General features: G+C 41.5%; 2 protein-coding genes across 3 annotated transcripts in view; both read left to right on the plus strand.

Annotated features, from left to right (window-relative positions):
• Positions 1-8,309, plus strand: part of pds5b (PDS5 cohesin associated factor B) — a 44,035-nt gene extending 35,726 nt beyond the window's left edge. Inside the window, exons 27-35 of one of the 2 annotated variants that reach the window (XM_036143002.1) lie at positions 1,874-2,006; positions 2,111-2,230; positions 3,299-3,361; positions 3,461-3,606; positions 3,809-3,881; positions 5,122-5,543; positions 5,644-5,727; positions 7,316-7,418; positions 7,520-8,309. In XM_036143002.1, the coding sequence (XP_035998895.1) occupies positions 1,874-2,006; positions 2,111-2,230; positions 3,299-3,361; positions 3,461-3,606; positions 3,809-3,881; positions 5,122-5,543; positions 5,644-5,727; positions 7,316-7,418; positions 7,520-7,552 (1,177 nt within the window). In that variant the 3' untranslated portion in view covers positions 7,553-8,309. The remainder of the gene's footprint in view (positions 1-1,873; positions 2,007-2,110; positions 2,231-3,298; positions 3,362-3,460; positions 3,607-3,808; positions 3,882-5,121; positions 5,544-5,643; positions 5,728-7,315; positions 7,419-7,519) is intronic. The other variant, XM_036143003.1, reaches the window with a different exon arrangement.
• A 4,206-nt stretch (positions 8,310-12,515) lies between these two features.
• On the plus strand, positions 12,516-26,735 carry kl (klotho). The gene is made up of 13 exons (XM_036143004.1): positions 12,516-13,508; positions 15,291-15,721; positions 17,479-17,558; positions 17,668-17,830; positions 18,689-18,794; positions 19,612-19,761; positions 20,650-20,885; positions 22,034-22,229; positions 22,369-22,547; positions 23,228-23,335; positions 23,485-23,590; positions 23,676-23,802; positions 26,066-26,735. The coding sequence occupies exons 1-13, from the start codon at positions 12,792-12,794 to the stop codon at positions 26,398-26,400; spliced, it is 2,934 nt and encodes a 977-aa protein (XP_035998897.1). The 5' UTR covers positions 12,516-12,791; the 3' UTR covers positions 26,401-26,735.
• The last annotated feature ends 65 nt before the right edge of the window (positions 26,736-26,800 follow it).

Consider the following 26,800-nt stretch of genomic DNA (forward strand, 5'->3'; position numbering starts at 1 on the left):
GTTCATTTTCATTAACAAGGAGAGAAACTGTTTTTTTTTTTTCATGATGCGTGTATATTAGCCTGGCCAGCCAGACTGAATTACACGCAGCGTAAGTCAGTCTGGTAAGGCTCCAATACCCACGGACCAATCACAGCGAGGGAGGCGGGACTTTACAATGCGTCACTCTCAGTGGCAGAATTACCCATAATGCAGCAGTGCTTTTCTGCTACCGTAACAGTCGCTTGGAGTTTTTGTGTCACATCTATAGTTATCTGATTCGTTCCAGACTTACCAGGCTATATCTATCTATCTATCTATCTATCTATCTATCTATCTATCTATCTATCTATCTATCTATCTATCTATCTATCTATCTATCTATCTATCTATCTATCTATCTATCTATCTATCTATCTATCTATCTATCTATCTATCTATCTATCTATCTATCTATCTATCTATCTATCTCTTCTCCATAATTATTACTATTATTATTGTAATTGTTGTTTATAGCAATATTATAGCATCATGCACCCCTGTTAAAGATATGTTAAGATAACCTGGGCCAATAACAAAAACTTTCATTTGGGTGCATTTATTCAGTGATGAAACCTCCATATAGGAAAGAAACGTTTTTATTAAATAATGACACAATTATAAGGAGCTCTAACAGTTCCTTCCTGCGACAGAAGCCTGTGTGACACATCAATGTCTGAACCTATTTAATAACGGTCATATGCAACAAGGCCAAGCTCTCTTCAAAATGGGAAAAACAAGAGAGCATTCCATAATTTAAGGCAGATGCATGTTGATCTTCTTAAATCAGGAAACTGCTAATCATGCCCATATCTACAGTCAGAGCAATAATTAAATGGTTTTAAAGCAAGGGGAGCCTTATTAACCAAGACTAAACAGAGCCAGACACCTCACAGTGAGGAGGATGCTAAAAGAGGCAAGGGAAATGACTTCATTCCCTTAAGAGAGCTTAATAAAGGGTGGCATCTTGCAGTCTCCTAGTTTCTATTTGAATTTTTTATAAGTAGAGCTGCACAATATATTAAATCCCAGTCCATCATTGCAATATATTTGTGTGCAGTCACTAAGGACTGCTAGCACATAATGTTTAGTAGGCTGTTATGTTGAAAGTGTAGAGCATTCATGAGCTGTATATCAATATATTTGGCTCATTAGATGGACCCTAACTGCTTTTGATAGTAACAATAATAATAATAATAATAATAATAATGCATTTTATTTGAAAAGCGTGTTGTATAGCACTCAAGGACACTGTACAAAATTAAACCAAACAAATGGCAATACAAAAACAAAGAATCCCACCCCTGATATATTATTCATTAGCTGAGATGCTGAAGCTCAGAGCGTTGCATCTGGCCCCGTGCGCCGCTTTGGCAGTGGAAAAGCTTAGCTGCGATTAAACAAGCGTCGCATAAATTACTGCCGTATAGAGCTGAAATGCACAGCACTTCTATAGTTGGCTAATATTTACTGCAGTCCACGCAGTTCTTCAGGGTATTGATAAATCTGTCATGTATAGGGACATCCAAATGCAGTAAATCAGCAAAATGTTCTGCAGTGCAAACAATGACATGTTTTATTCATATCGTGGGGCCCTACTTTTAAGGCTTTGTGCTCATCCATACCAGTAATGCCATTATTATGACATCGCGCTGAATCAGGCTCTAGCGGATTTCAAGATTTAGGGATATAAAACCCAAAAGCAGTGAATTTCCAATAGTCTGCCAGAGGGTTGCAGGTAGAATTGATTCAAGTCTAGCATTCACGGTTGTCCCAAAATTATAGGCTTATCTAGGAAGGTTTGACCATGAACGCTTAAGGTCTGTGTATTTGTTTGTTTGTCCTTCCTCTTTAGAGCTTTGTGGTTCGTCCTCGAGATTATCATGGCCAAGAACGAGAACAACAGCCACGCCTTCATCAGAAAAATGGTGGAAAATATTAAGCAAACGAAAGATGCCCAATCCCCTAATGATCCTAAAACTAATGAGGTAAAACTGAGCTTTTCTACTCTTAATGAAATGTATTCAGCAGCAATGAATTATTTTCTATTATGCAGCAGTGTGCTGACCGTCTGTTTGCCTCGCTCTTTTAGAAACTTTACACCGTGTGCGACGTAGCCATGAACATTATCATGTCAAAGAGCACCACCTACAGCCTGGAGTCTCCCAAAGACCCCGTGCTTCCTACGCGCTTCTTCACCAAGCCAGACAAGGTCAGTGACTCGGGTACCAGGCAAAAGTCTGCAGTTTGACTCATTTTGACGAAGGCAAAGTGTGGAGAACAGATGGTTTCCTGTTTTGGCTTTATATTGTCTAAGAGGTAAAAGTGTCTTTTTTGGGAAAAAATAGAGCTTTTTATGTTGATTTACATTTAAAATGTTACTTTAATTTTTGGTTCATGACATCACCGAAGTGGTTTTTGTTCAATGCGTTGATAATTTTGAGTTACAAACCGATAGACTAATTAAAAAACCGAAAAGGAGCAACTTCTCTGTTTTTAGGCTTCATTTTATAAGATGGTTTCCTGTTTTGGCTTTATATTGTCTAAGAGATAAATGTGTCTTTTTGGGGGAAAAAATAGAGCTTTTTATGTTGATTTAAGGTTTAAAATGTGCCTTTCATTTTTTGGCCTGCCCCATCAAGTGGTTTTTGTTCAACGTGTTGATAATTTTGAGTTACAAACCGATAGACTAATTAAAAAACCGAAAAGGAGCAACTTCTCTGTTTTTTAGGCTTCATTTTATAAGATGGTTTCCTGTTTTGGCTTTCTATTGTCTAAGAGATAAAAGTGTCTTTTTTGGGAAAAAATAGAGCTTTTTATGTTGATTTACATTTAAAATGTGACTTTAATTTTTGGTTCATGACATCACCGAAGTGGTTTTTGTTCAAGGTGTTGATAATTTTGAGTTACAAACCGATAGACTAATTAAAAACAATTAACAAGAAGAACTTCTCTGTTTTTTAGGCTTCATTTTATAATTTTCCTCAAGTTTTTTATTTTTTTTTTGTATGGATGCCAGGTTCTTCGTCTAGGTTTCGTTTACATGACAAACCGTTGAAATTCCTGTTGTCATTTTTTGCAACGGTTTAAAGGGTTATGCTTGTAATTTGCAGTTATCAAGTCCATATTTTCCTCCACATGCATAAAACCCAGTGAAATAGGCAGCGGTAAAACATGGCGGAAGCAGAAGTCTGCTTCGGTGCTGCAGAAACGAGCATCGCTGCCAGATTTACCCGCACACGTCCGCTCTCATGCTCACTTACATCTCGTCCTGTTTCAGAACTTTAGCAACACTAAAAATTACCTTCCTCCAGAGATGAAGGCATTCTTCACACCAGGAAAAGTAAGTTGGCTAAAGCCCTGTAGCTTGCTATTGCCATTCTTAGTTTTTTACATTTGTATTCAAGCAAAACCTTTCCTCATTTCCTCCTTCCACCTCAAGCCCAAATCAGCGAACGTTCTGGGCGCAGTGAACAAGCCGCTCTCATCGGCGGGAAAACAGCTCCAGAGCAAAGCGTCTCGTATGGAAACGACCAGCAACCACGACTCCTCGTCCAATCCCAGCTCCCCGCAGCGCAGCAAAACCAGGTACGCTCTTCTAGTTAAAGAAATTCACCCATTCAGTCCTACTTGTAGGGCTGCACTTCTCTTTACTGATAAAATAAAAAATAGTGCTGATGGTATAACACTGCACACAACCTAAAGGAGTCACAAAGAGTTTTGTGTCTTTTTAGAAACTTTTTTTTTTATATTATTGCATGTAAGCTGACAAGTTGCCATTTTTTTCCAGGCACGACAGCACAGAAATGGATCACAGTGAAAATGAGGACTTCAGCCTGAAGAGATCAGACAGCGTTGACAAGGTATGATCCAGAAAAGTCTACAAACGTCTAAACGTCGATGTTTCAGTACAGATTTAAAAGTAATTTGTAGGAATCCTGTCATGTGAGACTTCTGTTTCTCTTCTTACTGGGTCTGAAATACATGTGATTAAAATGAAATTGTTCTTGGGGAGGGGGGGGGGGGGCTAATCTGGCGTAAATTGCAAAAAGTGTCTTTCAGTCTGACCTGCAGGACGTGTGCATGGATCAACACGTTATCTGAAATTACACGGTAGCTCAGAGCTGGAAAGGCGCGTTGCTGGGGCCCAGTTAAGTGGCGTCAGCCGTAAATCCCTGTTTTTAGTTTATGAACCCGCTGTGCAAACAGCAGCCGGATCAAAGTCAGGACAAGATGAGCAAATACCAACTCGCCGGCGCTACTCTTTGAACCAACTGCTAACACTCCATCCTTTTGTTTGTAAGTCTCTCCTCAGGAGAAATGTGAAACGGGAAGATTGTTTCAAGCCCATTAATGCAAATTTCTGAAATACTTTATAAATGTTCGCCATAATAATAATAATAATAAAAAAATCTAATGATTTGGAAGCAAAAATATTTGCTCAGGTTTCACTTGAGGGGGGGCGGGACACATTGTCAGGTTATTTAAATATTTCAGAGAAGCTCAGGTTTTGTTGAAAATGCAGTGAGCAGAATCCGGTGACCAGTTATAGATAACTTTCCAAGACTGGCAACTGGATACGGAGGGGAAAAATAAAAGTTTAGAGCAGGGGTGTCAAACTCATTTCTATATGGGGCCCCTTTGGCGTCATGAAGTCATTAAAAGGGCCGTTTGCACGTGTATAGACGGTACTTTTTAGAATTTCATTCCAGTTCACATATAAGTATAAAAAATGCACAGTAACATAAAAGTAGCAACCTTAGGCCCAGTTTATACAGTTTATCTGCAAAAAAGTAGATATTGGGGTGAGTTACACTTACAGGAGGAACAGTTTTAGCCACTTTATACACTTTAAAAGAATATATGCCTCTACTTTATGACATGATATGTCATAAAGTACATTTTTGGCTCTTGAGGGCCGGATAATTTACCTTGACGGGCCGGATTCGGCCCGCGGGCCTTGAGTTTGACACCTGTGGTTTAGAGTGTCTGCAGGGCCAAACACGCATCAAAGCTTTTCTGAAACAGGTTATTTTCAGGAAAATAACGTTTAACACCTGAATGATCTCGTGTATCCCGTTTTTAAATCTCGCTCTGTTGTAGGATATCGAAAAGCCCCGCGGGCGCAAGCGCGGCGTGGCGCCCAGCGACGACCAGGACAGCAAGCCGAAGCGCGGCCGCAAGCGGGCGTCGGCCAACACCACCGCGGCGAACGAGTCCGAGGACCAGTGGGACGAGGACAACCGGCCGGAGGACGAACAGAACAGCCCTCCCAAAAAAGGACGCCGGGGCCGACCCCCGAAGTCCGCCGCCTCCAACCAGGAGACGCCCGCCAAGGGCCGCAGGGGGCGAAAAAAGGCAGCGCCTCCGCCGGAGGAGGACGACGAAGAGAATGAGGAGGAGGAGGAAGAAGAGGAGAGGGTGGACGAGGAGGAAGAGGACGAGGAGGACGACAAGAGTAGCGAGAACCTGGAGGTGAAGCCTAAAGGAGGAAGGCCAGCCAGGACGCCACGGCGGTTACAGGGGTACGAGTTGCTCCCGCATACGATTCATCTTCATCGTCACCCGCTGTGAACTCTTCGCAATTTGTTTAACCACAAAATCGTATTTTTTTTTTTCCCCCAGCAGCTCAGAGTCAGCAGAGTCCACGCCACAGAAGAGGAGAGGACGTCCACCTAAATCAGCTCAGCCAGCAGCGAAGAAGCCAACGTAAGAGTCAGCTCTTTCTTTCAGACAGACTCTGCCCTCCCAGCGGCTACGCCTCAGCGGCTCCTTATGGCTGCTACATACATGAATGGATGTTAACATTTACTGTGCAATATTAAAACAGACGGGTAGCAGAGAAACTAGAGCAGAAAATAAGAGATGTGTGTTTAATGGGTCACTTTGGGCCTTTTTAGCTCTTAAACAAATGTTTGTTTCTGTTAGGTGAGAATTTGACGCACTGAAAGCAAATAGATCTGCGTCGAAGCACTTTGCAGATTTTCATGTCTTTACATGATGCTATGCCTTGACAGGCGTCCCACGCTGCCTTTACAAAAGTATTCATACCACTAGAACTTTTTTTTTTTTTCATTTTGTCTCATTAAACCACAAACTTCAATGTGTTTTGATTTGGGATTCTCTGTGCTAGTTAGACCGACACTGTTTTTGTAGAATGAAGGTAAAGGATACTTTGTTGAAACAGTTTGATTAAAAAGCATCCCCACAGCATGATGCTGCCACCACCATGCTGCACAGTGGAGAGGAGAGTTGTCAGGTTAACATCTAAACCTGACTTAACCCCTTCTTCCACATGTTTCCTCTCTTCTACATGACTCCTGTCAAACTGAACTGCTTGTCGCTTTCTTCTTGCTACTCTTCTAAAGGTCAGATTAGTGGAGCGCATGACTTCTAGTCATCTTTGTCGCGCTGACCTGCCAGCACTTTGCCTGACAGACAATGATCAGGGCATAAATGGCACCTAGGAAAGCAGCTGCTGTAATTTGCGAGTATGTGTGAAAAGACTAAACTGCAGAGAATCGAGGACCCACAGACACTGAAGGGGCAGCCGGTAAAACATATGACTGTTGTTTAAGATTGCTGCTTTTGCTTTTAATGTGGCATGTTTGCCACAAGTAGAGTCCTGCTTCTGTGGTTTGTGCACTTGGACTTTGAAGATGGCTGCTGTTTTTACCTGACTATTGTCTAAAGGACAAAAAATGAAGACATAAAGAATGGAAAAAGATTCTGCTCTGAGTAAATCCAGCTATACTCTTAATGTTATGGGTCCACCCCGTCAAGTGTGAGGTGCAGCTAGTAAATAACGTGACAGTCATCATCATCATCGACCTTGACGGTTGATCTCTTGCAGATGAAGATTTGAGCATCGCTGTGAGATGTTCAAAGCTTGAAACATTGTTTTATGACCTAACTTTGCTCCAAAACCATTCTCCTCGACCTGTCTGCCGTGTTCCTTGGCCTCCACGATGCTTTTGATTCCCTCATGTTCTCTGCCAAACCTCGGAGGACTTTGCAGAACAGCTGAATTTAGACTGAAATTAAATTCTACAAAGCTACAGGTCTGGAGGTAATTGGTTGTGCTAGATTTTATTTAGCGATATCATAGAAAAAGGGAACTCGTGTTTCATGTTCCGTTCACAGTTGTGCTACTTTGTGTTGGTCTATCGACAAAAATCCCAATAAAACTCATTGACGTTTTGTAGTTGTAACTTGACGAAAGGTGATAAAAGTGCAAGAGAGACTTTCTGCATCAGCTGCCTCTCATGTGAACCTGTCTGTGGCGTTTTTTTTCCAGGCGTGCAGGCCGATCAAAAGCTGCTGCGGCTGTTAAAGACGACTCTGAGGAGGAAGACGAGGAGGAGGAGGAGGAAGAGCAAGAAGATGAGCCAGCACCAAGGGTAATTCAGATGCTGACTTCAGCCGTCTCCGGATCGTATTTCACTACCAAAACATTAATTTTCGTCTTTTTTTTTGTTTTTTTAAATGTTCCTGCCTCCAGGGTCGTAAGAAGGCGGCCGGCCGAAGAAGATGAGCTGAGGGGAGAGAAACGTGTCTGTTGAAGTCGAGGAGGGAAGACCATGTGGACATTAAACTTTTTAAACTTTTCATATGCCCACGCTCCTACTGTTACACCCGTGTACACTCTTGCATATACCACGCGCACACTACATCAGAACATCTGCATCGTCAGCTGTGGATCGTTGCTTTGTGTCGCCTTGTGATGATGTTTGCCACATTAGGTAGAAACCATTTTAACAGGAATACAAGGAAAAAGAAAGAAAAAAAAAATCACTCTTGTAAATAATCTGTCTGTTTCATGTTCTGTTGTTGTGTTTGATGCTGACTGGGGGGATGCCGTCAAGACTTTTACCGCTGTTCTTAAAAATGTCCCATTAAAACAGTATTGCTTATTAAACTTCCTGATGTTTCTGCTATTTAAAAAAAACAAACAAAAAAAAACAATTACCCTTCAAGTTTTTTGTGACGGTATTAGTGTCATTTTACTGTTAATGAAAATGTTTTTGTTTACAGCTATGTATATTAATTTTTTTTTTTAATAATGGTTGAAATACTTTTAAAAAAAAAATGACAATGATCCAATTGTAGAGTTGCTTCTGGATGTTATCGTAGTATGCGTTTAATTTTTAGTTTGGTTCTCACTGCTAGAAGGAAGTCATGAGCAGCTTTGGTTGTCGTGTTCGTCACTGCTGCTTAACTTGGCTTCACATCCACCCAGTCACATCCTCCGTTGTATCAATACGATTCTCTATAAAACCTGTAATGTTTGATTCGTGTTTATTTTGTTTTTATGTCATTTATCTCCGTATGTGTATATTCTGCAGTGAAAACTTTGCTAATGCTAACCTAAACTGGACAAAACTTGCCAAATATTGGTTCACATTAAAAAAAATAATTATTATTGGCCTATACTTGGAAAGAGCTAATGTCAATTAACATGCTAGCATTATGTTAGCAAAATATTTATCTTTCAATTTAGGTATTTTCACATTAGCTAATAATGTAGTATTGGCTAAAATGGCAATATTAGCTACCAGTAGCATGCTCGATTTAGTTCACATTTTCTTCTATGTTAACGCTAGCTTAGCATGTTAGCTGTCGGTACATGCTGTCGAGTCTTAGTTACTACTTTATATATATTCGTAACTGTTAATATACTAGCATTAACTAAAATGCTACCGACAAAAAAAATCCTACTGTGCTAACAGCATCTTTGCTATTATTAAATAGTAAAATTAACATTAGCATGTTGGCTAATAGAACATGTTTACTATGCAAATGTTAGCTAACATGGTAATGCTAACATGGCTAAAAGTAGCTTGCACTTATTATTTTTTTTTACTTTATTGAAGACGTTTTTGTCATAAAAATGTCTTCAATAAAGTAAAATATTGATTAATACTAGAGCTGAGATCAATGTGATAAGGTTAACGATAAAATCCATGCAAAAAATGTGGGTTGGCAGTGATAATCAGATCAAACACTAAACGACTTTTTTTCCCCTCGTTTACTAAAAACATTGAATTGGGGGGAAAAGACTTTACGTATCTTTGTTTTTGGAAGATGAAATGGATAAGTCAAATACTATTTCTTTGTAGAAAAGGTAGCTTTGTTTTGGAAATTTACATTTGTGAATGTAATATTTGGCAAGGACTATCAGAACATATTTTTTGTGTGTGTGCTTTACCTTAATACAACCAAATATATTTTCAAAATAAGGTTCTAACTCTTCAGTTATATTGTACAAAATAAATCTATAGCTGTCCTTCCAGAACAGGTGGACAACAAACTGGGTGAGAATCACTACAAGCACAGTCCACATCAAAGTTCTTATGAAAGGGTTTGAGAAGGGTTTAATTGGGTGACATCAATTTAAATAGTGTAAAAGACACTTCCTTGACGTTATTACCAAGCAGAACCTTTGAGAGAGTCCAAATTTCTTTCCAACAGATTATTTACCTGATTGTTCCAATACGTAACTGCAGCTGGTAAAGTGACATCCTGTTAGGGGATTCATCCAACATAGAAGGTGGAAGGTAAACTATAAATAACACAACTACAACAGATTGAATTACATTGATTACCACAGCAATCTGGGAGGTACAGGTAGTGTAAGAAGTCTTAATAAGTAAGGAAGGTATTCTTATTGAACATCAGACCCACCCACCTGATGTCATGGATAACCCATTCTTTTCAAAAAGAGATTTTGGTACAAGATGTTTCTGTTTTTAATTAGGGCAACATTATGCAGACAACTTAAAATTGTTTTACAATTGAAAATGTTAAGTACACATCTTATTTCCGAGATAGAGATTTTTTTTATCAAGCTCAAAAGAATTTGCAAACACACCATCCTTTAATACGGTAAAAATCCTTTTACACATCCTTTTCCTACAGAAAATCTGACTTATATTTTGTGGAGCTGGTAAAATGAATTTGCATTAGTTATTTTTTTGCCCTTGAGTAGTTTTGACTTGACAATTTAGCCCCACGGGACGAAAATATATTCTTTTTAAAAAATTGCTTTTTATTTTGAGACCACTTTAGTCTTTGATTTTTAGAGTGAACCTTTATTTTGAAACTCCGGTGGTCATTATCCCTGCTGATTCCTGGGTAAGGTCTATTGAGAATATGAAAACCAATTAATGATAATGGAACATGCAACCTGAGTACGCGTAGTGTGTTAAACGACACTAGGTTAAAACTTCATAATTCAATTGTATTTATTTAGCACCAATGCACAATACACGTCATCTCAAGGCACTTTCCAAAGTCAAATTTAATCAAATCATCCAGACAGATTGGTGAAAACGTTTTCTATCAAAGAAAACATAAGATGGGAAGCTCAAATTTAGTCAGAAATCAAACCTAAAGACAATATAACTTAAGATATAATTGCCAAATTAAGTTAAATATAAGTCAAATTCCTAAGTTACCGTTAAGATTTTTGGATTTTTTTTTATATTCCAAATATATTAGTTTTAATTAGCTAGCACCTTGATTATATTATTCACTTTGTGCACTTTATGTCCTGTCTCACTAACCGCCTGTCCTCAGGCTGCCAGGCACCTCTTAACCATTTTCACCCTGTGTTGTAACTACCTTTCCTCCACACTACTTATGCAATCAGTTCCACTTGAGTTCTAAACTTTCCAATGCAGCTCGGCAGGATGGAGAAAGGAAAGGGGAAAAACAAACAAAAAAAAAAAAGCACTTCCATGTGCTTTTCCCAGTCGGGGTCCATGACTGAGTCTGTAAACCTTTGCTGCTCTGCTCTCCTTTCAGAGTAAATGACAGCAGTTCTTATGGCTGGAAACCTCTGAAAACTATAAACCGCATAATAAAACTGAGAACAGCTTGTAAAAAGTGCAAACATAACTACACAGATGTAATTTCTTTTAATTGAAAATATATTTACATTTTCATTTAGGTTTATGTAACGGCATTTCAAATGGAAAACAAGTGCATTGTGGTAAAGTAGACCGCAGAAACATCCTTTCTTGTATCCCCCCCCCCCCCCATCATAATTAATACTCAAACTAATGAATTATTGCAATTATGCAAGGGAAGACATTAAAATGGTACACATATACTGTAGGTCCCAAAAAAAAACAGGTTGCCTTATTTTGTTACGTAGGGATTTCATGTGATACCCAACACAGAGTAAAAAACAATTGTGATGCTACTGGACTGTAATATTTTTGAGGTTCGGTCAAGAAAGAAGGCAGCTCAGTGCAAGCCTTGCTGCACTGAGCTGCACCGTAACTGATCTTTTTGACCAACATGGTGGTAGAAACATCATGCCATGCTTTTCTTTACAGGGACAAACTGATGGGAGGATGCAGTAAGCTAAATATAGCTCAGTTCAGTAAGAAAATCCTTAAACGCGTCCAGTCAGCTGGAATGGAGTGGTTTAAAATCATAGTGTGCTGATGTGATAGGATGGCCCTGTCAAAGTGCAAATCAAATGCAGAATCTGCGCTATGACTGGAAAATTGATGTTCCCAGACCACCTCCTCTCTATCTAACTGTGCCTGAGCTATTTTACAAATAAAAAAAATGGGCAAAAATGTCATTCTCTAAATGTACAAAGCAGGTGGAGACCTACAGCTGTAATTTCAGCGAAAGTGTTTTTTAGTCTACAAATAATTGAATAAGGAGGCTGAATACAAATAGACCCTGCAAACGATAAATTTGCATAAGGAAAATTATCTTCCATATTAACCAATGGAAAACTTTTTTTGTAGAAACAAAAATGAGAAATTATTTTTATCTCCCATATTAACTAATGGAAAACTTTTTGTTTTTGTAGAAACAAAAATGAGAAAAACAATTTAGCTTTTTCCTTCTGCTTTATGATCCTTTGTCGCTCTGTTACATAAAATCCTAAAGACATGCCACATGTGGCACAACCTGAAAACCACCTGTAGATTTGAAAACTTCTGCAGGGCACTGTAAACAGTCCCTGGAGTGGTGATTTATCCGTATATTATTCAGAATTCATAACAATGCAAGTATTTACTTTGTTTATTTAGCAAAAAAAAAAAAGCAGAGCCTCTGCGTTGAAGGGAGTCCGTTGAGGTGGTTCAGGCTGCTGATCCGGATGACCCCTTTGAACCCACCTGACACCAGACATCCATCCACCTGTTACAGTGGCATGTCAGCCATCAAGCTGGCCCGCTTTGTGACTCAAACACCAACATCCACCAACAGGCTCTTCCTTTAAGGCCTGTGTGTGGATGGAGAGGCCTGGGTTTCTGAGCAACCGGCTGATAATCAGGAAGATAAGGCGGTGGCGTAGGCGTGGTGCAGCAGGGAGCACTCACTGAGCTGTTCCTCCTGGACCGCTGATAAAGATGTAGATGACTTTTCTTTTCATGTCGCATCAGGATGCATTTAGGCGATAATCTGCCAGCTGAGGCTGTGAAATAATGGCGCTGTTTACGACGCAGAAAGGATCTCCACCTGGGGACCGCTGTGTGAAATTATGATTTAATTCAGTTAGAATAATAAACCCGGAAGAACCAAACCAGATTAGCGTCGTTAGTGATCACCGGCGTGCATTGATCATTTTGGGGCCCTCAGCAGCATGCTGTGCCCCGCAGGCCTCCGTGCGTCAGGTGTCTGGGTAATAATTGACAGATTTTGGAGAGGCTTGCAGGAGTTCACCGCTGGCTGACTGACTACTCCGCGCACGGCTCATTTTTAAGCCTCCAAGCATGGCAAGGTGAGGCTCAGTCACATCAGGAACCATGGGCGCGCTTTTCGCCCTCTTGACGTTTCTCCTTCTCGGCTCCGCGGCCGCGAAGCCGCACGCTGGGTTAAAGACGTGGGGCCGCTTCAGCAAGCTCCCCTACCCCGGAGACAAGGTTTTCCTCTATGACACCTTCCCCGGGGACTTCATATGGGCGGTGGGCACGGCGGCGTACCAGGTGGAGGGGGCGTTCGAGAAGGACGGCAAGGGGCTCTCCATCTGGGACACCTTTACGCGCGGCGGGAACCGCATGGCCACCGGGGACGTGGGCAGCGACAGCTACCACAACGTCCACGCAGACATCCGAGCCATCCGCCAGCTGGGGGTGAGCCACTACAGGTTCTCCCTGTCCTGGTCCAGGATCTTCCCGAACGGGACGCGCGGAAGCTACAACGAGGTGGGCACCAACTACTACCGGACGCTCATCAAGAAGCTGAAGGAGATCCGCGTCCAGCCGGTGGTCACCCTGTACCACTGGGACCTACCCGAGCAGCTCCAGCAGAGCCTGGGCGGCTGGAGCAACCCGGAGCTGGTGGAGATCTTTAAGGACTACGCCGATTTCTGCTTCCAAGCCTTCGGGGATGACGTGAAGTTCTGGATCACCATCGATAACCCGTTTGTGGTGGCGCAGCACGGATACGGAACCGGGGTGGTCGCGCCCGGGATAAAGAACGACCCCGATCTCCCATATCGGGTCGGACACAACTTGCTCAAGGTTTGTTCAGAGGAGTTTTAGAAACACTGTTCACAGCTGAGCCCGGCATTATACGCCAGGGGGATTTATATTTAAAACTGTTTGTATTTAATAAAGCATGTTGTCTAGTGGAAAATGGTCCGGGATCTCTCAAGAAATAAACTTTTAGAAAGAAATGTTTTCATCCATTATAACAATAAAACAAATTTGCATTTTTTTTTATCTTCCGTATTAACCAATGGAAAACTTTATGGGCATTAGGCCGCTACAGTAATATTGTCTAAACACGATTTGACAATAAATGTTATTTTAACCTGCAATAAATCAAGAGTATGTCAATGAAACAAAATAGCTTCCTGTAGTAATGGGATCTTTAAAGTAACCCTTGTAGATCTGAAAAATGCACTAAAGGGTTTTGCCTGTTTGTCTTATTAAAGGAAAGGTACATGTGACCTAAGTTTTGGGAATTGATTGCGTTCAGATTTCTTGATTACAGTTTTATTGGGAGTATTTCCACGAATAGGAACGGCTAGCTCTCGTTAGTGTGTACCCACATAGTTTTCACGCAGACATAATCAGTCCTAATTACCCCCACAGTATCACAATTTCCTCTTTCAAAACCCAAAACTGTTGACACTGGTCTAGCTAAAGATGGATTCATGATGACCCCTTCAGCCAACCACCTTTCCTCATTTTTACGATCAACCCGATCAGCTTTACCACTCCAGTAAGTGGGGATTAATTATCTCGCCAACCACCCTAACCCATTTTTACGATTGCCACTCCAGAAAACGTTTTAAACCATCAACTGAAAATGTCGCGTTTTAGTATAACTGGGACCTTACCAAGATGTTGCTATTTACCTAAGCTGACCAGCATTAATCAGAGAAGCAGCCAAGAGTCTTACTCTGGAGGAGCTGCTCGGATCGGAGAATCTGCGGCATAAATCTGTCCTTCTTGGGAGAAGAAGCCATGCCTGAAACACAGCAATAAGAAGTTCTGTTTACAATTTATTTTAAGCCAAATTAAGGGCATGGCAAACGTGTAAGAAGGTGCTCTAGTCAGATGAAATCAAGATCGAACTTTTTGACCTACCTGCAGAACACTATAAGTAGGGGAAGAACCAACACTCCACATCAGCATGAAAACACCATTGACCTGGTGGTGGCAGTATCATGATGTGGGGAGGTTTTTACTTTGGCGAGGACAGGGAAGCTGGTAAGAGTTGATGGGGTTAAATATAGGACAATCCTAGAGAAAAAAACTTTAAAAGGATGCAAAATACGTTAGAGCCACCTTTCAGAGGGACGATGACCCGAAACACAGAGCCAGAGCTATCAAGGAATTTACCAAGATGGAATTGGGCAAAGCACTGCATGAGTTCACACAGGGCGAAAGAGAAGATGACTGCAGATCAGGGCGCAGCGGAAGGGGTGAGGCTTTTGGAGGCGCCGCTCTTTATGCAGCGGATGATGAGCTGCAACACATCTCTGCTGTGGCAGTAAGGCAGACCTGAAACACAGAGGAGACATAGCTCTCTCACAACGACAGCCCAGATTTCTGTTTGTTTCCAAGAAAAAAACAAAAACCATGCATCATTTCCCCCCTCCACTTTACAATTATGCACTTCTGTGTGTTGGTTGATCACATAAAATTACATCAAAGGAGGTCTTTGGTCGTGCTAAATTTGTGCTTCCCATTTGCCTGCTTCTAATAGTTATATCATAATAATTATACAATTAGACCCTATTTTCTGGTATGTCTCATGTCTGTGTTTGACGCTGGCCTCCTCCTGTCCTCCAGGCCCATGCAGCTGCGTGGCACCTCTACGACCGCTGCTATCGGCCCCGGCAGCAGGGGAAACTCTCCATGGCGCTGGCCTCTCACTGGATCAAGCCCCGCCGCACCCGGCTGGAGAGCCTGCGGGAGTGCCAGTGCTCCCTGGACCACGTCCTGGGCTGGTTTGCCCGGCCGCTGTTCACGGACGGCGACTACCCTCCCTGCATGAGGGAGCGGCTCGGCTCGCGCCTGCCCTCCTTCACCCAGGAGGAGAGGGAGCAGGTGAGAGGGACGGCCGACTTCTTTGCCCTCTCTCACGGAGCAACGCTGAGCTTCCAGCTCATCAACGACAGCCTGAAGTTCGGGCAGCTTGAGGATCTGGACCTGAGGATGCTGCTCTACTGGGTCAACGCGGAGTACGACAAGCCCCCCATCTTTGTGGTGCAGAGTGGTTGGTGGGTTTGGATTCCTTAGAGACATTTCGGTTACACTTTATTTGAAGGGGTGTACATAAGACTGACATTACACTGTCATAAACATGACATAACACCTGTTATGAACATAAATTACTCTTTATGAATGTTTAAGACTGTTGTCATTGTCATTCTATAAATTATGACACTATTAAAGCAAAGTTGTTATGTTTGTTTTGTTATGACAACTTGACATTAACAGAGACAAGGTTAAGTTTAGGGCTTGATTTGAGATTAGGTTAAATTAAGGTTTTGATTTGGGATTAGGTTAAATTAAGGTCCTGGTTTGGGATTAGGTTAAATTAAGGGCTTGATTTGAGATTAGGTTAAATTTAGGGCTTGATTTGGGATTTGGTTAAATTTAGGGCTTGATTTGGGATTAGGTTAAATTAAGGTCTTGGTTTGGGATTAGGTTAAATTTAGGGCTTGATTTTGGATTAGGTTAAATTAAGGTCTTGATTTGGGATTAGGTTAAATTAAAGTCCTGGTTTGGGATTAGGTTAAATTAAGGGCTTGATTTGGGAATAAATTAAATTTAGGGCTTGATTTGGGATTAGGTTAAATTAAGGTCTTGATTTGGGATTTGGTTAAATTAAGGTCTTGGTTTGGGATTAGGTTAAATTTAGGGCTTGATTTGGGATTAGGTTAAATTAAGGTCTTGATTTGGGATTAGGTTAAATTAAGGTCCTGGTTTGGGATTAGGTTAAATTAAGGGCTTGATTTGAGATTAGGTTAAATTTAGTGCTTGATTTGGGATTAGGTTAAATTTAGGGCTTGATTTGGGATTAGGTTAAATTAAGGTCTTGATTTGGGATTAGGTTAAATTAAGGTCTTGATTTGGGATTTGGTTAAATTAAGGTCTTGGTTTGGGATTAGGTTAAATTAAGGGCTTGATTTGGGAATAGGTTAAATTTAGGGCTTGATTTGGGATTAGGTTAAATTAAGTTCTTGATTTGGGGTTTTGTTAAGTTAAGGGCTTGTCATAACAAAGACATGTTAAACAATGTCAACTTTGCTTTAATAGTGTCATAATTTACCGAATGACAATTAATGACAACAGTCCTAAACATTCATAATGAGTAATTTATGTTCATAACAGGTGTTATGTCATGTTTATGACAGTGCAATGTCAGTCTTATGTACACCCCTTCAAATAAAGTGTTACCGACATTTCTGTCTCTCTACCACGGCTGGCTCAAGGTTGGGTCTGTAACAGAATGTGATTTGGGATTTAGGGCCTCTCTTCCTGCTAAGAGCTTCACCCCCACTAAATTATTACAGTAGAAATCTGCTTTGATATGGGAGAGTTGGCCCACGTCGGCTAAGCTCAAAAAGCACAAAAAGACGACTGGTTTTGCTGAGACATATTTGTGAGCGAACCAAAGTCATACACATAGAGAACAAACTCAAAGCATCAGACTGGAGCCATGTTAACACAACCATCAAACATTAGGAAAAAAATCCTTTGCACTTTTAAGAAGCAAGCTTTCCAATTGAATTTTTATTTGAAACATTTTAAAGTCTTTTAATTCATCAATGCTGAGACGGTCAAATCAGATGCAATAATATTCTCATCATCAATGAACAGATATGACAAATTTTAGATCTGTGGTCTGTGTCAACATCCAGGCTTTTCTGGGAGGCCCCTGAAGGTTCGGGGGCCCTAAGGCTTGGTTTGCCTATGCCGTTTATAATCTGCGTGCTTAGATAGCGTTGAACCTAGTTTTCATTTGAGACAGGTACGTCCTTGGGAACACCAAGACGGAAGACCCGAAACACATGTACTACCTCAAGAGGTTCATCGCGGAGACCCTGAAATGTGAGTCCAGACGTCCTGATAAGAGCAGAAAAACTAATGTTCACCTCGATCCTCCATATATTTAACAGTAAACTAAATACTAGCTATGTCTAACGTGTTTGTTGCCCAGCAATCATCAAAGACGGAGTGAACGTGATTGGATACACCGCCTGGTCTCTCATCGACGGCTTTGAGTGGCACAGAGAATATGGCATCCGCCGCGGTCTGTACTATGTTGACTTCAACACTCCTGACATGAAGAGGGAGCCAAAGACATCGGCCACCTTCTACAGGTAGGATGTGTACGTGGGTGCGGACCACTGGAGGTTGTCTCAGCATCCGTTGATTTTGGGTCTAACCGGTTTAGACAAAAGAGGTCAAAGAGCAGAATCCGGGGTCCCACCAGTCACTCCAAGTCGTCCTGATCCTGAAGCATCAAACTGCCCCCAGACCGTCACACAGTCACCACCAAGTTTGACCGTCGGCGAGATTGAAATGCTGTTGGTTTTGCACCAGATGCATCGCGACGCACACCCCTCCAAAAAGCTCCACAGAAGTCTTGGAGATCATTAAGAGCTTCTCTTAGGAAATGTGAGGTTGTCTTTGTGTTTTTTTTGGTCACCATTGGATGTCCTTCCCCCCACACCCCCCACCCCGGGGTCTTTCTTATTGTTGAATCTTGAACTTTTCTGAGGCAAGTGGGGCCATAGTGCTTTATATGCTGTTCCTGGTTCTTTCATGACCTCCTAGATGAGCCGTTGATGCCCTCTTAGAGTAATTTTAGTGGACCGCTCACTCTTGAGAAGGTTCGCCACTGCGAGATAAAACTCGGGCTGTTGTTCACTTTAGTCCCAAAGCCTTAGAGATAGCTTTGGTGACGCCTTTCAGATTGATAGATGTCAATTACCTTGTTCCTCATCTGTTCTTGAATATTTTTAGATTAATTTATAGTTTGTTGCTTTTCAAGTTCCTATTGCCCACTACAAGCCTGGATGTGGCTAACGAAATTGAACCAGACAGGCGTGGCTAATTCCACTTAATCAATTCATTTGCAGCATTTATTTGGGCATATAGGGGGAAAATAGTGAATCAATTATTTTGCAACTGTTCACCAGCATGATTCTTGTCACTGTTTTTTTTTTTTTTTACAGAAATGTCATCCATAAGAATGGCTTCCCTGAACTTCCAGAGAACAGACCAGCACAGGGAATGTTCCCGTGTGATTTTGCATGGGGTGTGTCTGCCAACTCCATCCAGGTGTGTTAAAGTGTCTGCAGTGGGGAAGATGTGGATGCTGTGTTTGTGTGTGTGTGTATGGGCGGGAGAGGGGGGGGGGGGGGGGCGGTTGCCGTTGTTCAGCGGTCGCATAAATAATGAAGCTCAAAATGCTTCCCGAGAAATGGGACTTCAATAAAATATTAACTTTTTTCTTTGAGCTTGGGTTCAAAGTTTCCCTGTGGATCTCATATTAGGTACAGCCCAAACATTGTTACTATAAAGGGAAATGTTTGACTCTAAATCCGCCTTTTTACATCATGCTGGTGTGATGCTGCTAACCAAGCAGATAGTCTACAGCAGGGTTCACCAACATGGTGGCCGCATACTTTAATCATACTTGTATTTACATAGATTTAAAATGATGAATGCATTAAAAACATGTTTATATTACATACATTTAGTTCAAAGGTCAGTACAGGTATAGTCCTTTGTATGTCACTACCAATGAAGTAGTTCTCAACTTCTAAAAGGTTGGTGATCCCTGGTCGACAGTATACACAAGAAAAATTAAAATTTTTTACACAAAAAAGAGAATAAAATCTGCAACTGTGAGTCTGTCCTGTCCATCCCTATACAATGATTGAACATCTGTGGTTTTTCTAGCAGCCAGTTTTCATGGTTGAAAGTCCAGCAGCTGATCGTCTCTTAATCATAAACCACCTAAGCTCACATTTTGGCTGCTCAGATGAGCGACACTGGACCAGCTGTCTGTCATCGGTTTGTCCCATCTGGCCTTTGTTAGCAGGGGAGTGATCACCAGAGTGTAAGCATGTGCATGTTTGTCCTTTTGTTGTAGGTGGAGACCACGCCCACCCAGTTCGCGGACCCCAATATTTACCTGTGGAACATCTCCAACAACGGAGAGCTGATCAAGCTGGAGGGCTTCAGCACGTCACCTGTGCACAGAGCCAGGCACTGTGCCGATTACGCCACCATCTGGCAACAGGTCCGCCTGCCAAACATTCAAATTTCTCTATCATATCTGATTTAGAAAACACCAATCCACAACACCTGTCATCTTAAAGCGCAATAAAAAGTCAGTTCAATCAAATCGTCCAAACAGATTGACTTAAAAGTTGACTAGCAGCATTACCTGCTGTCGCTCTGGAAAGTCAGACTTGGATGCAAATTTCTGTATGACTTTTAGAAGGGAATTCAGATGCTGATCCATTCCTTTTCATCCTGAAATAACAGTGCAGAAAGTCATAAATGTTAGATTACCGCCTTAGTTCAGATATCCTGCTGGGAGAGAAGTTTTCATGTATCGATATTCTCTGTTGTCAGGATTTATCGCTTTGAGATAAATATCTGCAATGCAACGACTTATCGACTTTAATGAAAAAGTTGTAAACTGTATGTGCTTATGGCATGCTAAAACTATGTTTATACTTCAGCATGGTCATTTCCTGACTGTAACTATGACCTTAACTAGACCAACGTTCTCAGCCTCCATGTTTGGAAATACAATAAGAAATAAGAAGATAAAGAAAGAAAGAATTTATATTTTTGTACAATCAGACTTTATCATCTTTCCCATGATTTAAAAGTTCCATCCAAGAACCTGTTCATCTTTCTGTTTGTTCCTATCGATCCATCCATCCATCCATCCATCCATCCATCCATCCATCCATCCATCCATCCATCCATCCATCCATCCATCCATCCATCCATCCATCCATCCATCCATCCATCCATCCATCCATCCATCCATCCATCCATCCATCCATCCATGTGTCTAAACCCTGAGTTATACTGTAGTCTGGTGTTTGCTTTATAATGACTACACAAACCTTCAGTCTCTAACTCCATTTTCTTCTCTTCTCACTTATTTTAGGTGGATGAAATCAGGCAGGTGGGGGTAAACCACTTCCACTTTTCCCTCAACTGGTCTGCTCTGGTGCCTAACGGTGATGTGGCTTATCCCAACACCACCCTGCTGGGATATTACCGCTGCTTTACGCGTCAGCTGGTGCAGGCCAACGTCACGCCTGTTGTCACCCTGTGGCACCACACGCGCCAGCGCAGCAGCCTGCCTACCCCACTCGACACTGCTAACAGGTGGCTCAACAGGTGGGACATGTTGCCGATTCTTTCCCTGTTAGACACAGTTGCGTATCTACCTAACCCTTGCAGTACTGTCAACTCAACAGCACACAGACTTTGACCATCAGCTTAGCCAGACTGCTATGGATTTTGAAGACATGTCAAAAAAATCTACAGCTTGAGCATCAAGCCTCTGATATGCAGAAAACACTGCAACAGAGTTTACAACAGTGAATCTCAAATGTTTGCAGGAATAGTCTGATAATAACCTAACTAAATGTCATTCAACCCCCTGCAGTCGCTCTGTTTGCACCTATGAAGATTTACTGACGTCCAGGATTAGCAGACCACCCTTAAATGGGAAAACAATAAAAACTTAACAGTGGCGTCATGATAGAAAGTACCGTGTTAATCCCGACACAGTGTAAAAAAGTGAAATCTACTCCGTTTATTCCAATAAACATGCACTATACCTTACGAAGCACCTAAAAAAATGACAAAAAATAACCCACATAACAAATTTTTCCACATGGCAACATGGATGTTAAGATAATGAACAGTGTGACAGCAGCTTAAGGAAGTAATTTTTGCCTTACCATGCGCTGAATCTATAACAGATGCTTTCTAGTTTGAAAGTTTGGCTTTCTGTGTTTTAGGGCATTTTACGACCACTGACAGACTGTTCTTGTCTTCAAGTAAACAGGCTGTGATATTCCCTGGACCACCCTGTCTTGGTGCATTTTCTATTAGAATAAAACACAATAGATTATTCTCTATTGTCAGTAAGTATGAAGTTCACTTTCCCCCATTTAGTCCCATGTAGCTGCAGGAACTGGCATGAGGTTCAAAACCCAAAAATATTCAGCTTTCTAGACTAACAATAAAAAAACCAATTAATGCTCATGGGTCCTACAAATATTCCATGTTAACAATTTCACACATTACCAGACTGGGTCTCCTCGGTCTGGTGGGTGGGCTTAGCGGTCATGGTGGCTGAACGGGGGTTGTTTTAATAAAAATAATCTAAAACTATACTTCTGCAGACTTTTCAAGACTGCATAGGAAGCCTGAATATTTGCATTACAACTCCGAATTGTTAATTTGTTCCATGTCATTTCAAATTGTACTTGCGGCTGTATGGTTTGACTGTATTAATGCACTGTTTTGTTCCTCAGCAAGACACCACAGTCCTTTGCAGAGTATGCCAGGCTTTGTTACAGAGAACTGGGGGCTCACGTGAAGATGTGGATCACCTTGAACGAACCCAACGATGAGATGGTGAGCTATCAGGAGGGCCACGAGATGCTGCGGGCACACGCTCTGGCCTGGCACGTGTACGACCTTGAGTTTAGACCCACGCAAGGAGGTCAGGTCAGTGAAACCCTTGGGATGAAAGACTGAATTTATCTACCCAAATCATGAATTAAAAAATAAAACAGTGCAACCTAGTGTCTGTATAATGCCTGATGTCAGCTGTACATGTTAGGCACAATGGCTCTTGTTGTCTTAGGTGTCTCTGGCTCTGCACATGGACTGGGTGGAGCCGGCGTTTTCCTTCAGCCGAGAGGACGTGGAGCCGGCTAAAAGGGTTTTAGATTTCTACGTCGGCTGGTTTGCTGAGCCGGTCTTTGGCAGCGGCGATTATCCCGTAGGAATGAGGAGCTGGCTGCGACAGCTCAACTCACTCGAGTAAGAAGCGCTCACTGTGTTTTTATATTTTTATATATAGATATAGATATATAAATGGCGACCTGTCCAGGGTGTACCCCGCCTCTTGCCCATTGAATGCTGGAGATAGGCACCAGCACCCCTCGCGACCCCAACAGGGATAAAGCGTGACGGAAAATGTGTGTGTGTGTGTGTGTATATATATATATATATATATATATATATATATATATATATATATATATATATATATATATATATATATATATATATATATATATACATATACATATCTTCTTCTTGGGTAGCTGCAGGCTACCAACCAGAGCAGATAGCTTGACTAAATCGTCAGCTAGTATCAGCTTCTTAGACTCCCAGTGTTACTCTAATCTACAATAATTTCTTGCATTTTTGGGCAAGTCTACTCATTAAGATTAAGAAACAGGTGAGAAACTTGATAAATAATGTAACGTGTTGACTGTTATAGGTGTTTTTAATTTAATTAAATTTTGTTTTTTATCTACCAGATTTCAGAGAATCAGAGCACCATCTCTTATGGTCTCCTTTCTATTTCAATATGTTGCATTTTTCCGAAAGGGATGCATTGTGGAAATGCTTTATTGTGTGAGGGCAGCGTCGAACCCACAGGTGCAGCTTATGTCTTTTACTCAAGAGCATCTCTGCTTTCATAATTTCCCCAGACTGCCTGTTTTCAAAGAGGAGGACAGACAGCTGATTAGAGGGACGTATGACTTCTTTGCTATGAGTCACTTCAGTACCAAGCTTGTGACTCATGCCAAGGAAGACTCGTAAGTTAAAGCCTTTTTCTTCTTACTCCAATTATTCACTTTTTGTCCAAAACAAGCACACCAGACAAAAAGAGTAAAAAAAAAAAACCTTCAGCGTTCTTTAAACCCGAGGCCCCGTTTTTTCCTCTATATGGCGTCCATGTGAGCAGCTACACCTACACGGAGATGCTGGAAGTCCAGCACATGATAGACACGACATGGATCATGTCGCCCAGGCCCGTGGTGCCCTGGGGCCTGAGGAAAGCTCTAAACTGGGTAAGTTTAGAGCTTTATTAGTCCAGGGGGTGATTTCACACATAGAAACTGATGATGATTGAATTAAATTACCTCCTGTGCGAAGGTAAAGCAGCACTACAGCGATGTGCCCATCTATATAATGGCTAACGGAGTCCAGGAAGACCCGGCTCGTTTCAAAGACGCCCTGCGGGTTTATTACCTGTACAACTACATTAACGAGGCGCTTAAAGGTAGGACTAATTCAGCGATTTTTTCCAGATTTTATTAATGTTTTAACAGGCGAGTTTATTCAACAAGAGATCCGGCCTTTTAAAACGGCTGAATCTTGTCCCTTGCTGGCCCCTGTAGGGATTAATTATTAGACAGGGATTTACTGACCCCTGACTGATCAGCTGACTCAAAGAAAACCTTCATGCAAACCCAAAAAAATACTAACAGACTTCACCCAGTTGTTGAGTATAAGGCGCTCGCTGTGTAGAATACTAAAGTATTCACACCCATTAAACCTTTACCTGTGTTGTTGCCTCATGGTTGCAAATGTCTTCTTGGGATTTTATGTGATAGACCGACGCTAAGTACTGCATAATAGTGATGTTGAAGGAAAATTATACATAATTATCTTTTTTTTTTTTTTTTTTTACAAATAGAGCTCTGGACTATGACGCACATTTGTTTTCTTCTACCCAGAGTTAATAATTAGCAGAAGTTCCGTTTGCTGCTATTAAACCTGAAAGTCTTTTCCGGGTATGTTTCTCAATTAGTGCGCCAGAGTTTTATGTGTAGATTAACACGGTAATTGTTAGACCTTGCCTCTGATTCTCATAAGTCCGGACTTTGACTAGGCCATTCTAACTCACTGAATATGCTCTGATCTGAATCGTTCCGCTCTGGCTCTGGCTGTATGTTTAGGCTCGCTGTCCTGCTGGAAGGTGAACTTCACCTTTCTTCACTGCGTTTGACCGAGACAGCCTCCATATTTAGCTCTGACCACATTCCTCGCTCCTGCTCAAAGAAGCGCTGAAGTCTTCAGCAGAGTTCAGTATGATGCGCAGAAAGCTCCACCTCTGCTCGTAGCTTTGAGCTGTAAACAGGACTTCTTATGACTTTTTCCAATAATGGCTTCCTTTTTTTGCAACTCTTCCATAAGGGTAATTTTTATTGAATGTTCAATTAATAGTCATCCGGTTAACAGTGACACCCATATGAGCTGCGGATCTCTGCAGCTCCTCCAGAGTTACTTTGTGTGTCTGAATAATTACTTACCTCTCCCGCTTGTCACTTCTGTTGGGCGGTCTTGAGCAGTGGTGCCATTCTCTTTTTAACTTCTGTCAATGGAATAAACGTCGCCCTGCGACGTGTTTCTAGCTTGAGGTATTGCTTTATAACCTGATTCTGCTTTAGTCTCCTCCACAGCTTTCTCCACAACCTGTCTGCTGTGTTTCTCGGTCTTTGTGATGCTCTAACAAATCTCTGGGGTCCTCGCAAAACAGCTGGATTTTTGCTAGACATCAAATCACACACATGGAACACCGCTCACTGACTGGATGACTTCTGAGGGGTCACACTGGATTTTATTTGGGGCTGTCAGAGGGAAAGAGGTTCACACAGGAAAAACAGATAAAAAAATAAGTTAAATGTTCTTAAAATTTGTGTTTTTGTCCTTGATCTGAGCAGGTAAATAATATTATCTGCCAATGGAATGAGTATTTTGACCCCTAAAATAGGATAATTAGACATCCTGCACTTGAAATAAGATGATGGAGATGAGTTGTTCCTATTTTAAGTGCAACAATCTTATTCCATTGGCAGATAAGCTTATTTACCTGCTAAAATCAAGGACAGATACACTCATTTTAAGAAAATATTACTTATTTTTAGTTCCGTTTTTGCAGTGCAATAAAAATACACAACACCCTTTTCATTTTTGATTGCTAAAACATTCAATAAAGCCATGAATAATCTTCCTCTTTACAGTCATGCGCTACTTAGTGTCGGTCTGTTGCATAAAATCCCAATTAAATACATTGTCTGTCGTTGTAACGTGAGAAAATGGGAAATAGTTCTGGAAACCATAACATGCTGCATGTTGGGGGGGGGGGGGATCTGTATCCTCAGAACACAGAACTAAAAGTAGGTAAAATCCTCTTGAAATTAGTGTATTTTTCATTGATTTGAGCTGGTAAATCAGACTATTTGCCAATGGAATAAGATTTTTGCACTTAAAATAACAATTTATCTCCATCTTATTTCAAGTGCAGGATGTCTAATTATCTTATTTTAGGGGTAAAAATTCTCAGTATCAAATATTCTTATTTAGCTGCTCAAATCAAGGAAAAATATACAAATTTTAAGAAAATTTGACTTACTTTTAGTTCCCTTTTTGCAGTGAAGCCACTAGGTGGCACCCACATTCACACTATCCCTTATACTAATTCTATGTGATGGACAGGATGAGGAGAACAGATACTGAAAATACCTCCTTGTCCCACGCAGCTTTTACCCTGGATGGTATAAACCTGAAGGGCTACTTCGCCTACGCCCTGAACGACCAAAGAGACCCGGGCTTCGGCCTTTACGGTCAGGTCCACCAGGAGGTCATCGTCAAGGCTTCGCTGTCCAACTACCGCAACATCATCCAGCACAACGGCTTCCCCATCCCAGGAGCTCCTCAGCAGCAGTGCCCCGCTCCGCCGCCGGCCTGCCCGGGCTGCCACGTTCTCATCAAGGGGCCCGTCGTGGGCTTCTTGACTCTGGTGGGCTCGGGAGTGCTGATCACGCTGGGCCTCATCATTTACTACACCGCCAAGAGACACAAGGAGTATTACTGAGGAAAGGATGCAGATTTTACTGTGATGTAACGACAGGATGGCAGGTCCATGGGGCCCAATCAGCTTTCTGGGTGTTAAGGTTACCTAAATGTCCAGGGTCACTCTTGGCGATGGACGCGGGACTATGTGGAGCCTCTAAATTAAAGCAGGTTCTGATATTTAAGGATGCCTCCGTACAACTATATCAGAAAGGTTTAACTATAACTAAACTAATCCTGCCTCTAAGAAACATAAGTGAGACCTTATCAACGTATTAAATATTATTGGTGTGTTGGTGTAGAGAGAAACATCTAAATTAGGTGTGAATGTTTGCTTTATCTTAAAATGTAAATTATTTTTTGCTTTGTGACTGTGTTAAGCATTGGTTTGCCTTATATATGGTAAATGGAGAAAATTTATG

Source organism: Fundulus heteroclitus, chromosome 11 (assembly GCF_011125445.2).
Source record: "Fundulus heteroclitus isolate FHET01 chromosome 11, MU-UCD_Fhet_4.1, whole genome shotgun sequence".
NCBI lineage: Eukaryota > Metazoa > Chordata > Actinopteri > Cyprinodontiformes > Fundulidae > Fundulus > Fundulus heteroclitus.

Bases quoted from the DNA above. Each gene is read 5' to 3' on its own strand.
- kl (XM_036143004.1), top strand. From the start codon at position 12,792: ATGGGCGCGCTTTTCGCCCTCTTGACGTTTCTCCTTCTCGGCTCCGCG. The intron at 17,559-17,667 runs GTGAGTCCAGAC...TTTGTTGCCCAG, and splicing joins CATCGCGGAGACCCTGAAAT to CAATCATCAAAGACGGAGTG. The intron at 23,336-23,484 runs GTAAGTTAAAGC...CCATGTGAGCAG, and splicing joins ACTCATGCCAAGGAAGACTC to CTACACCTACACGGAGATGC.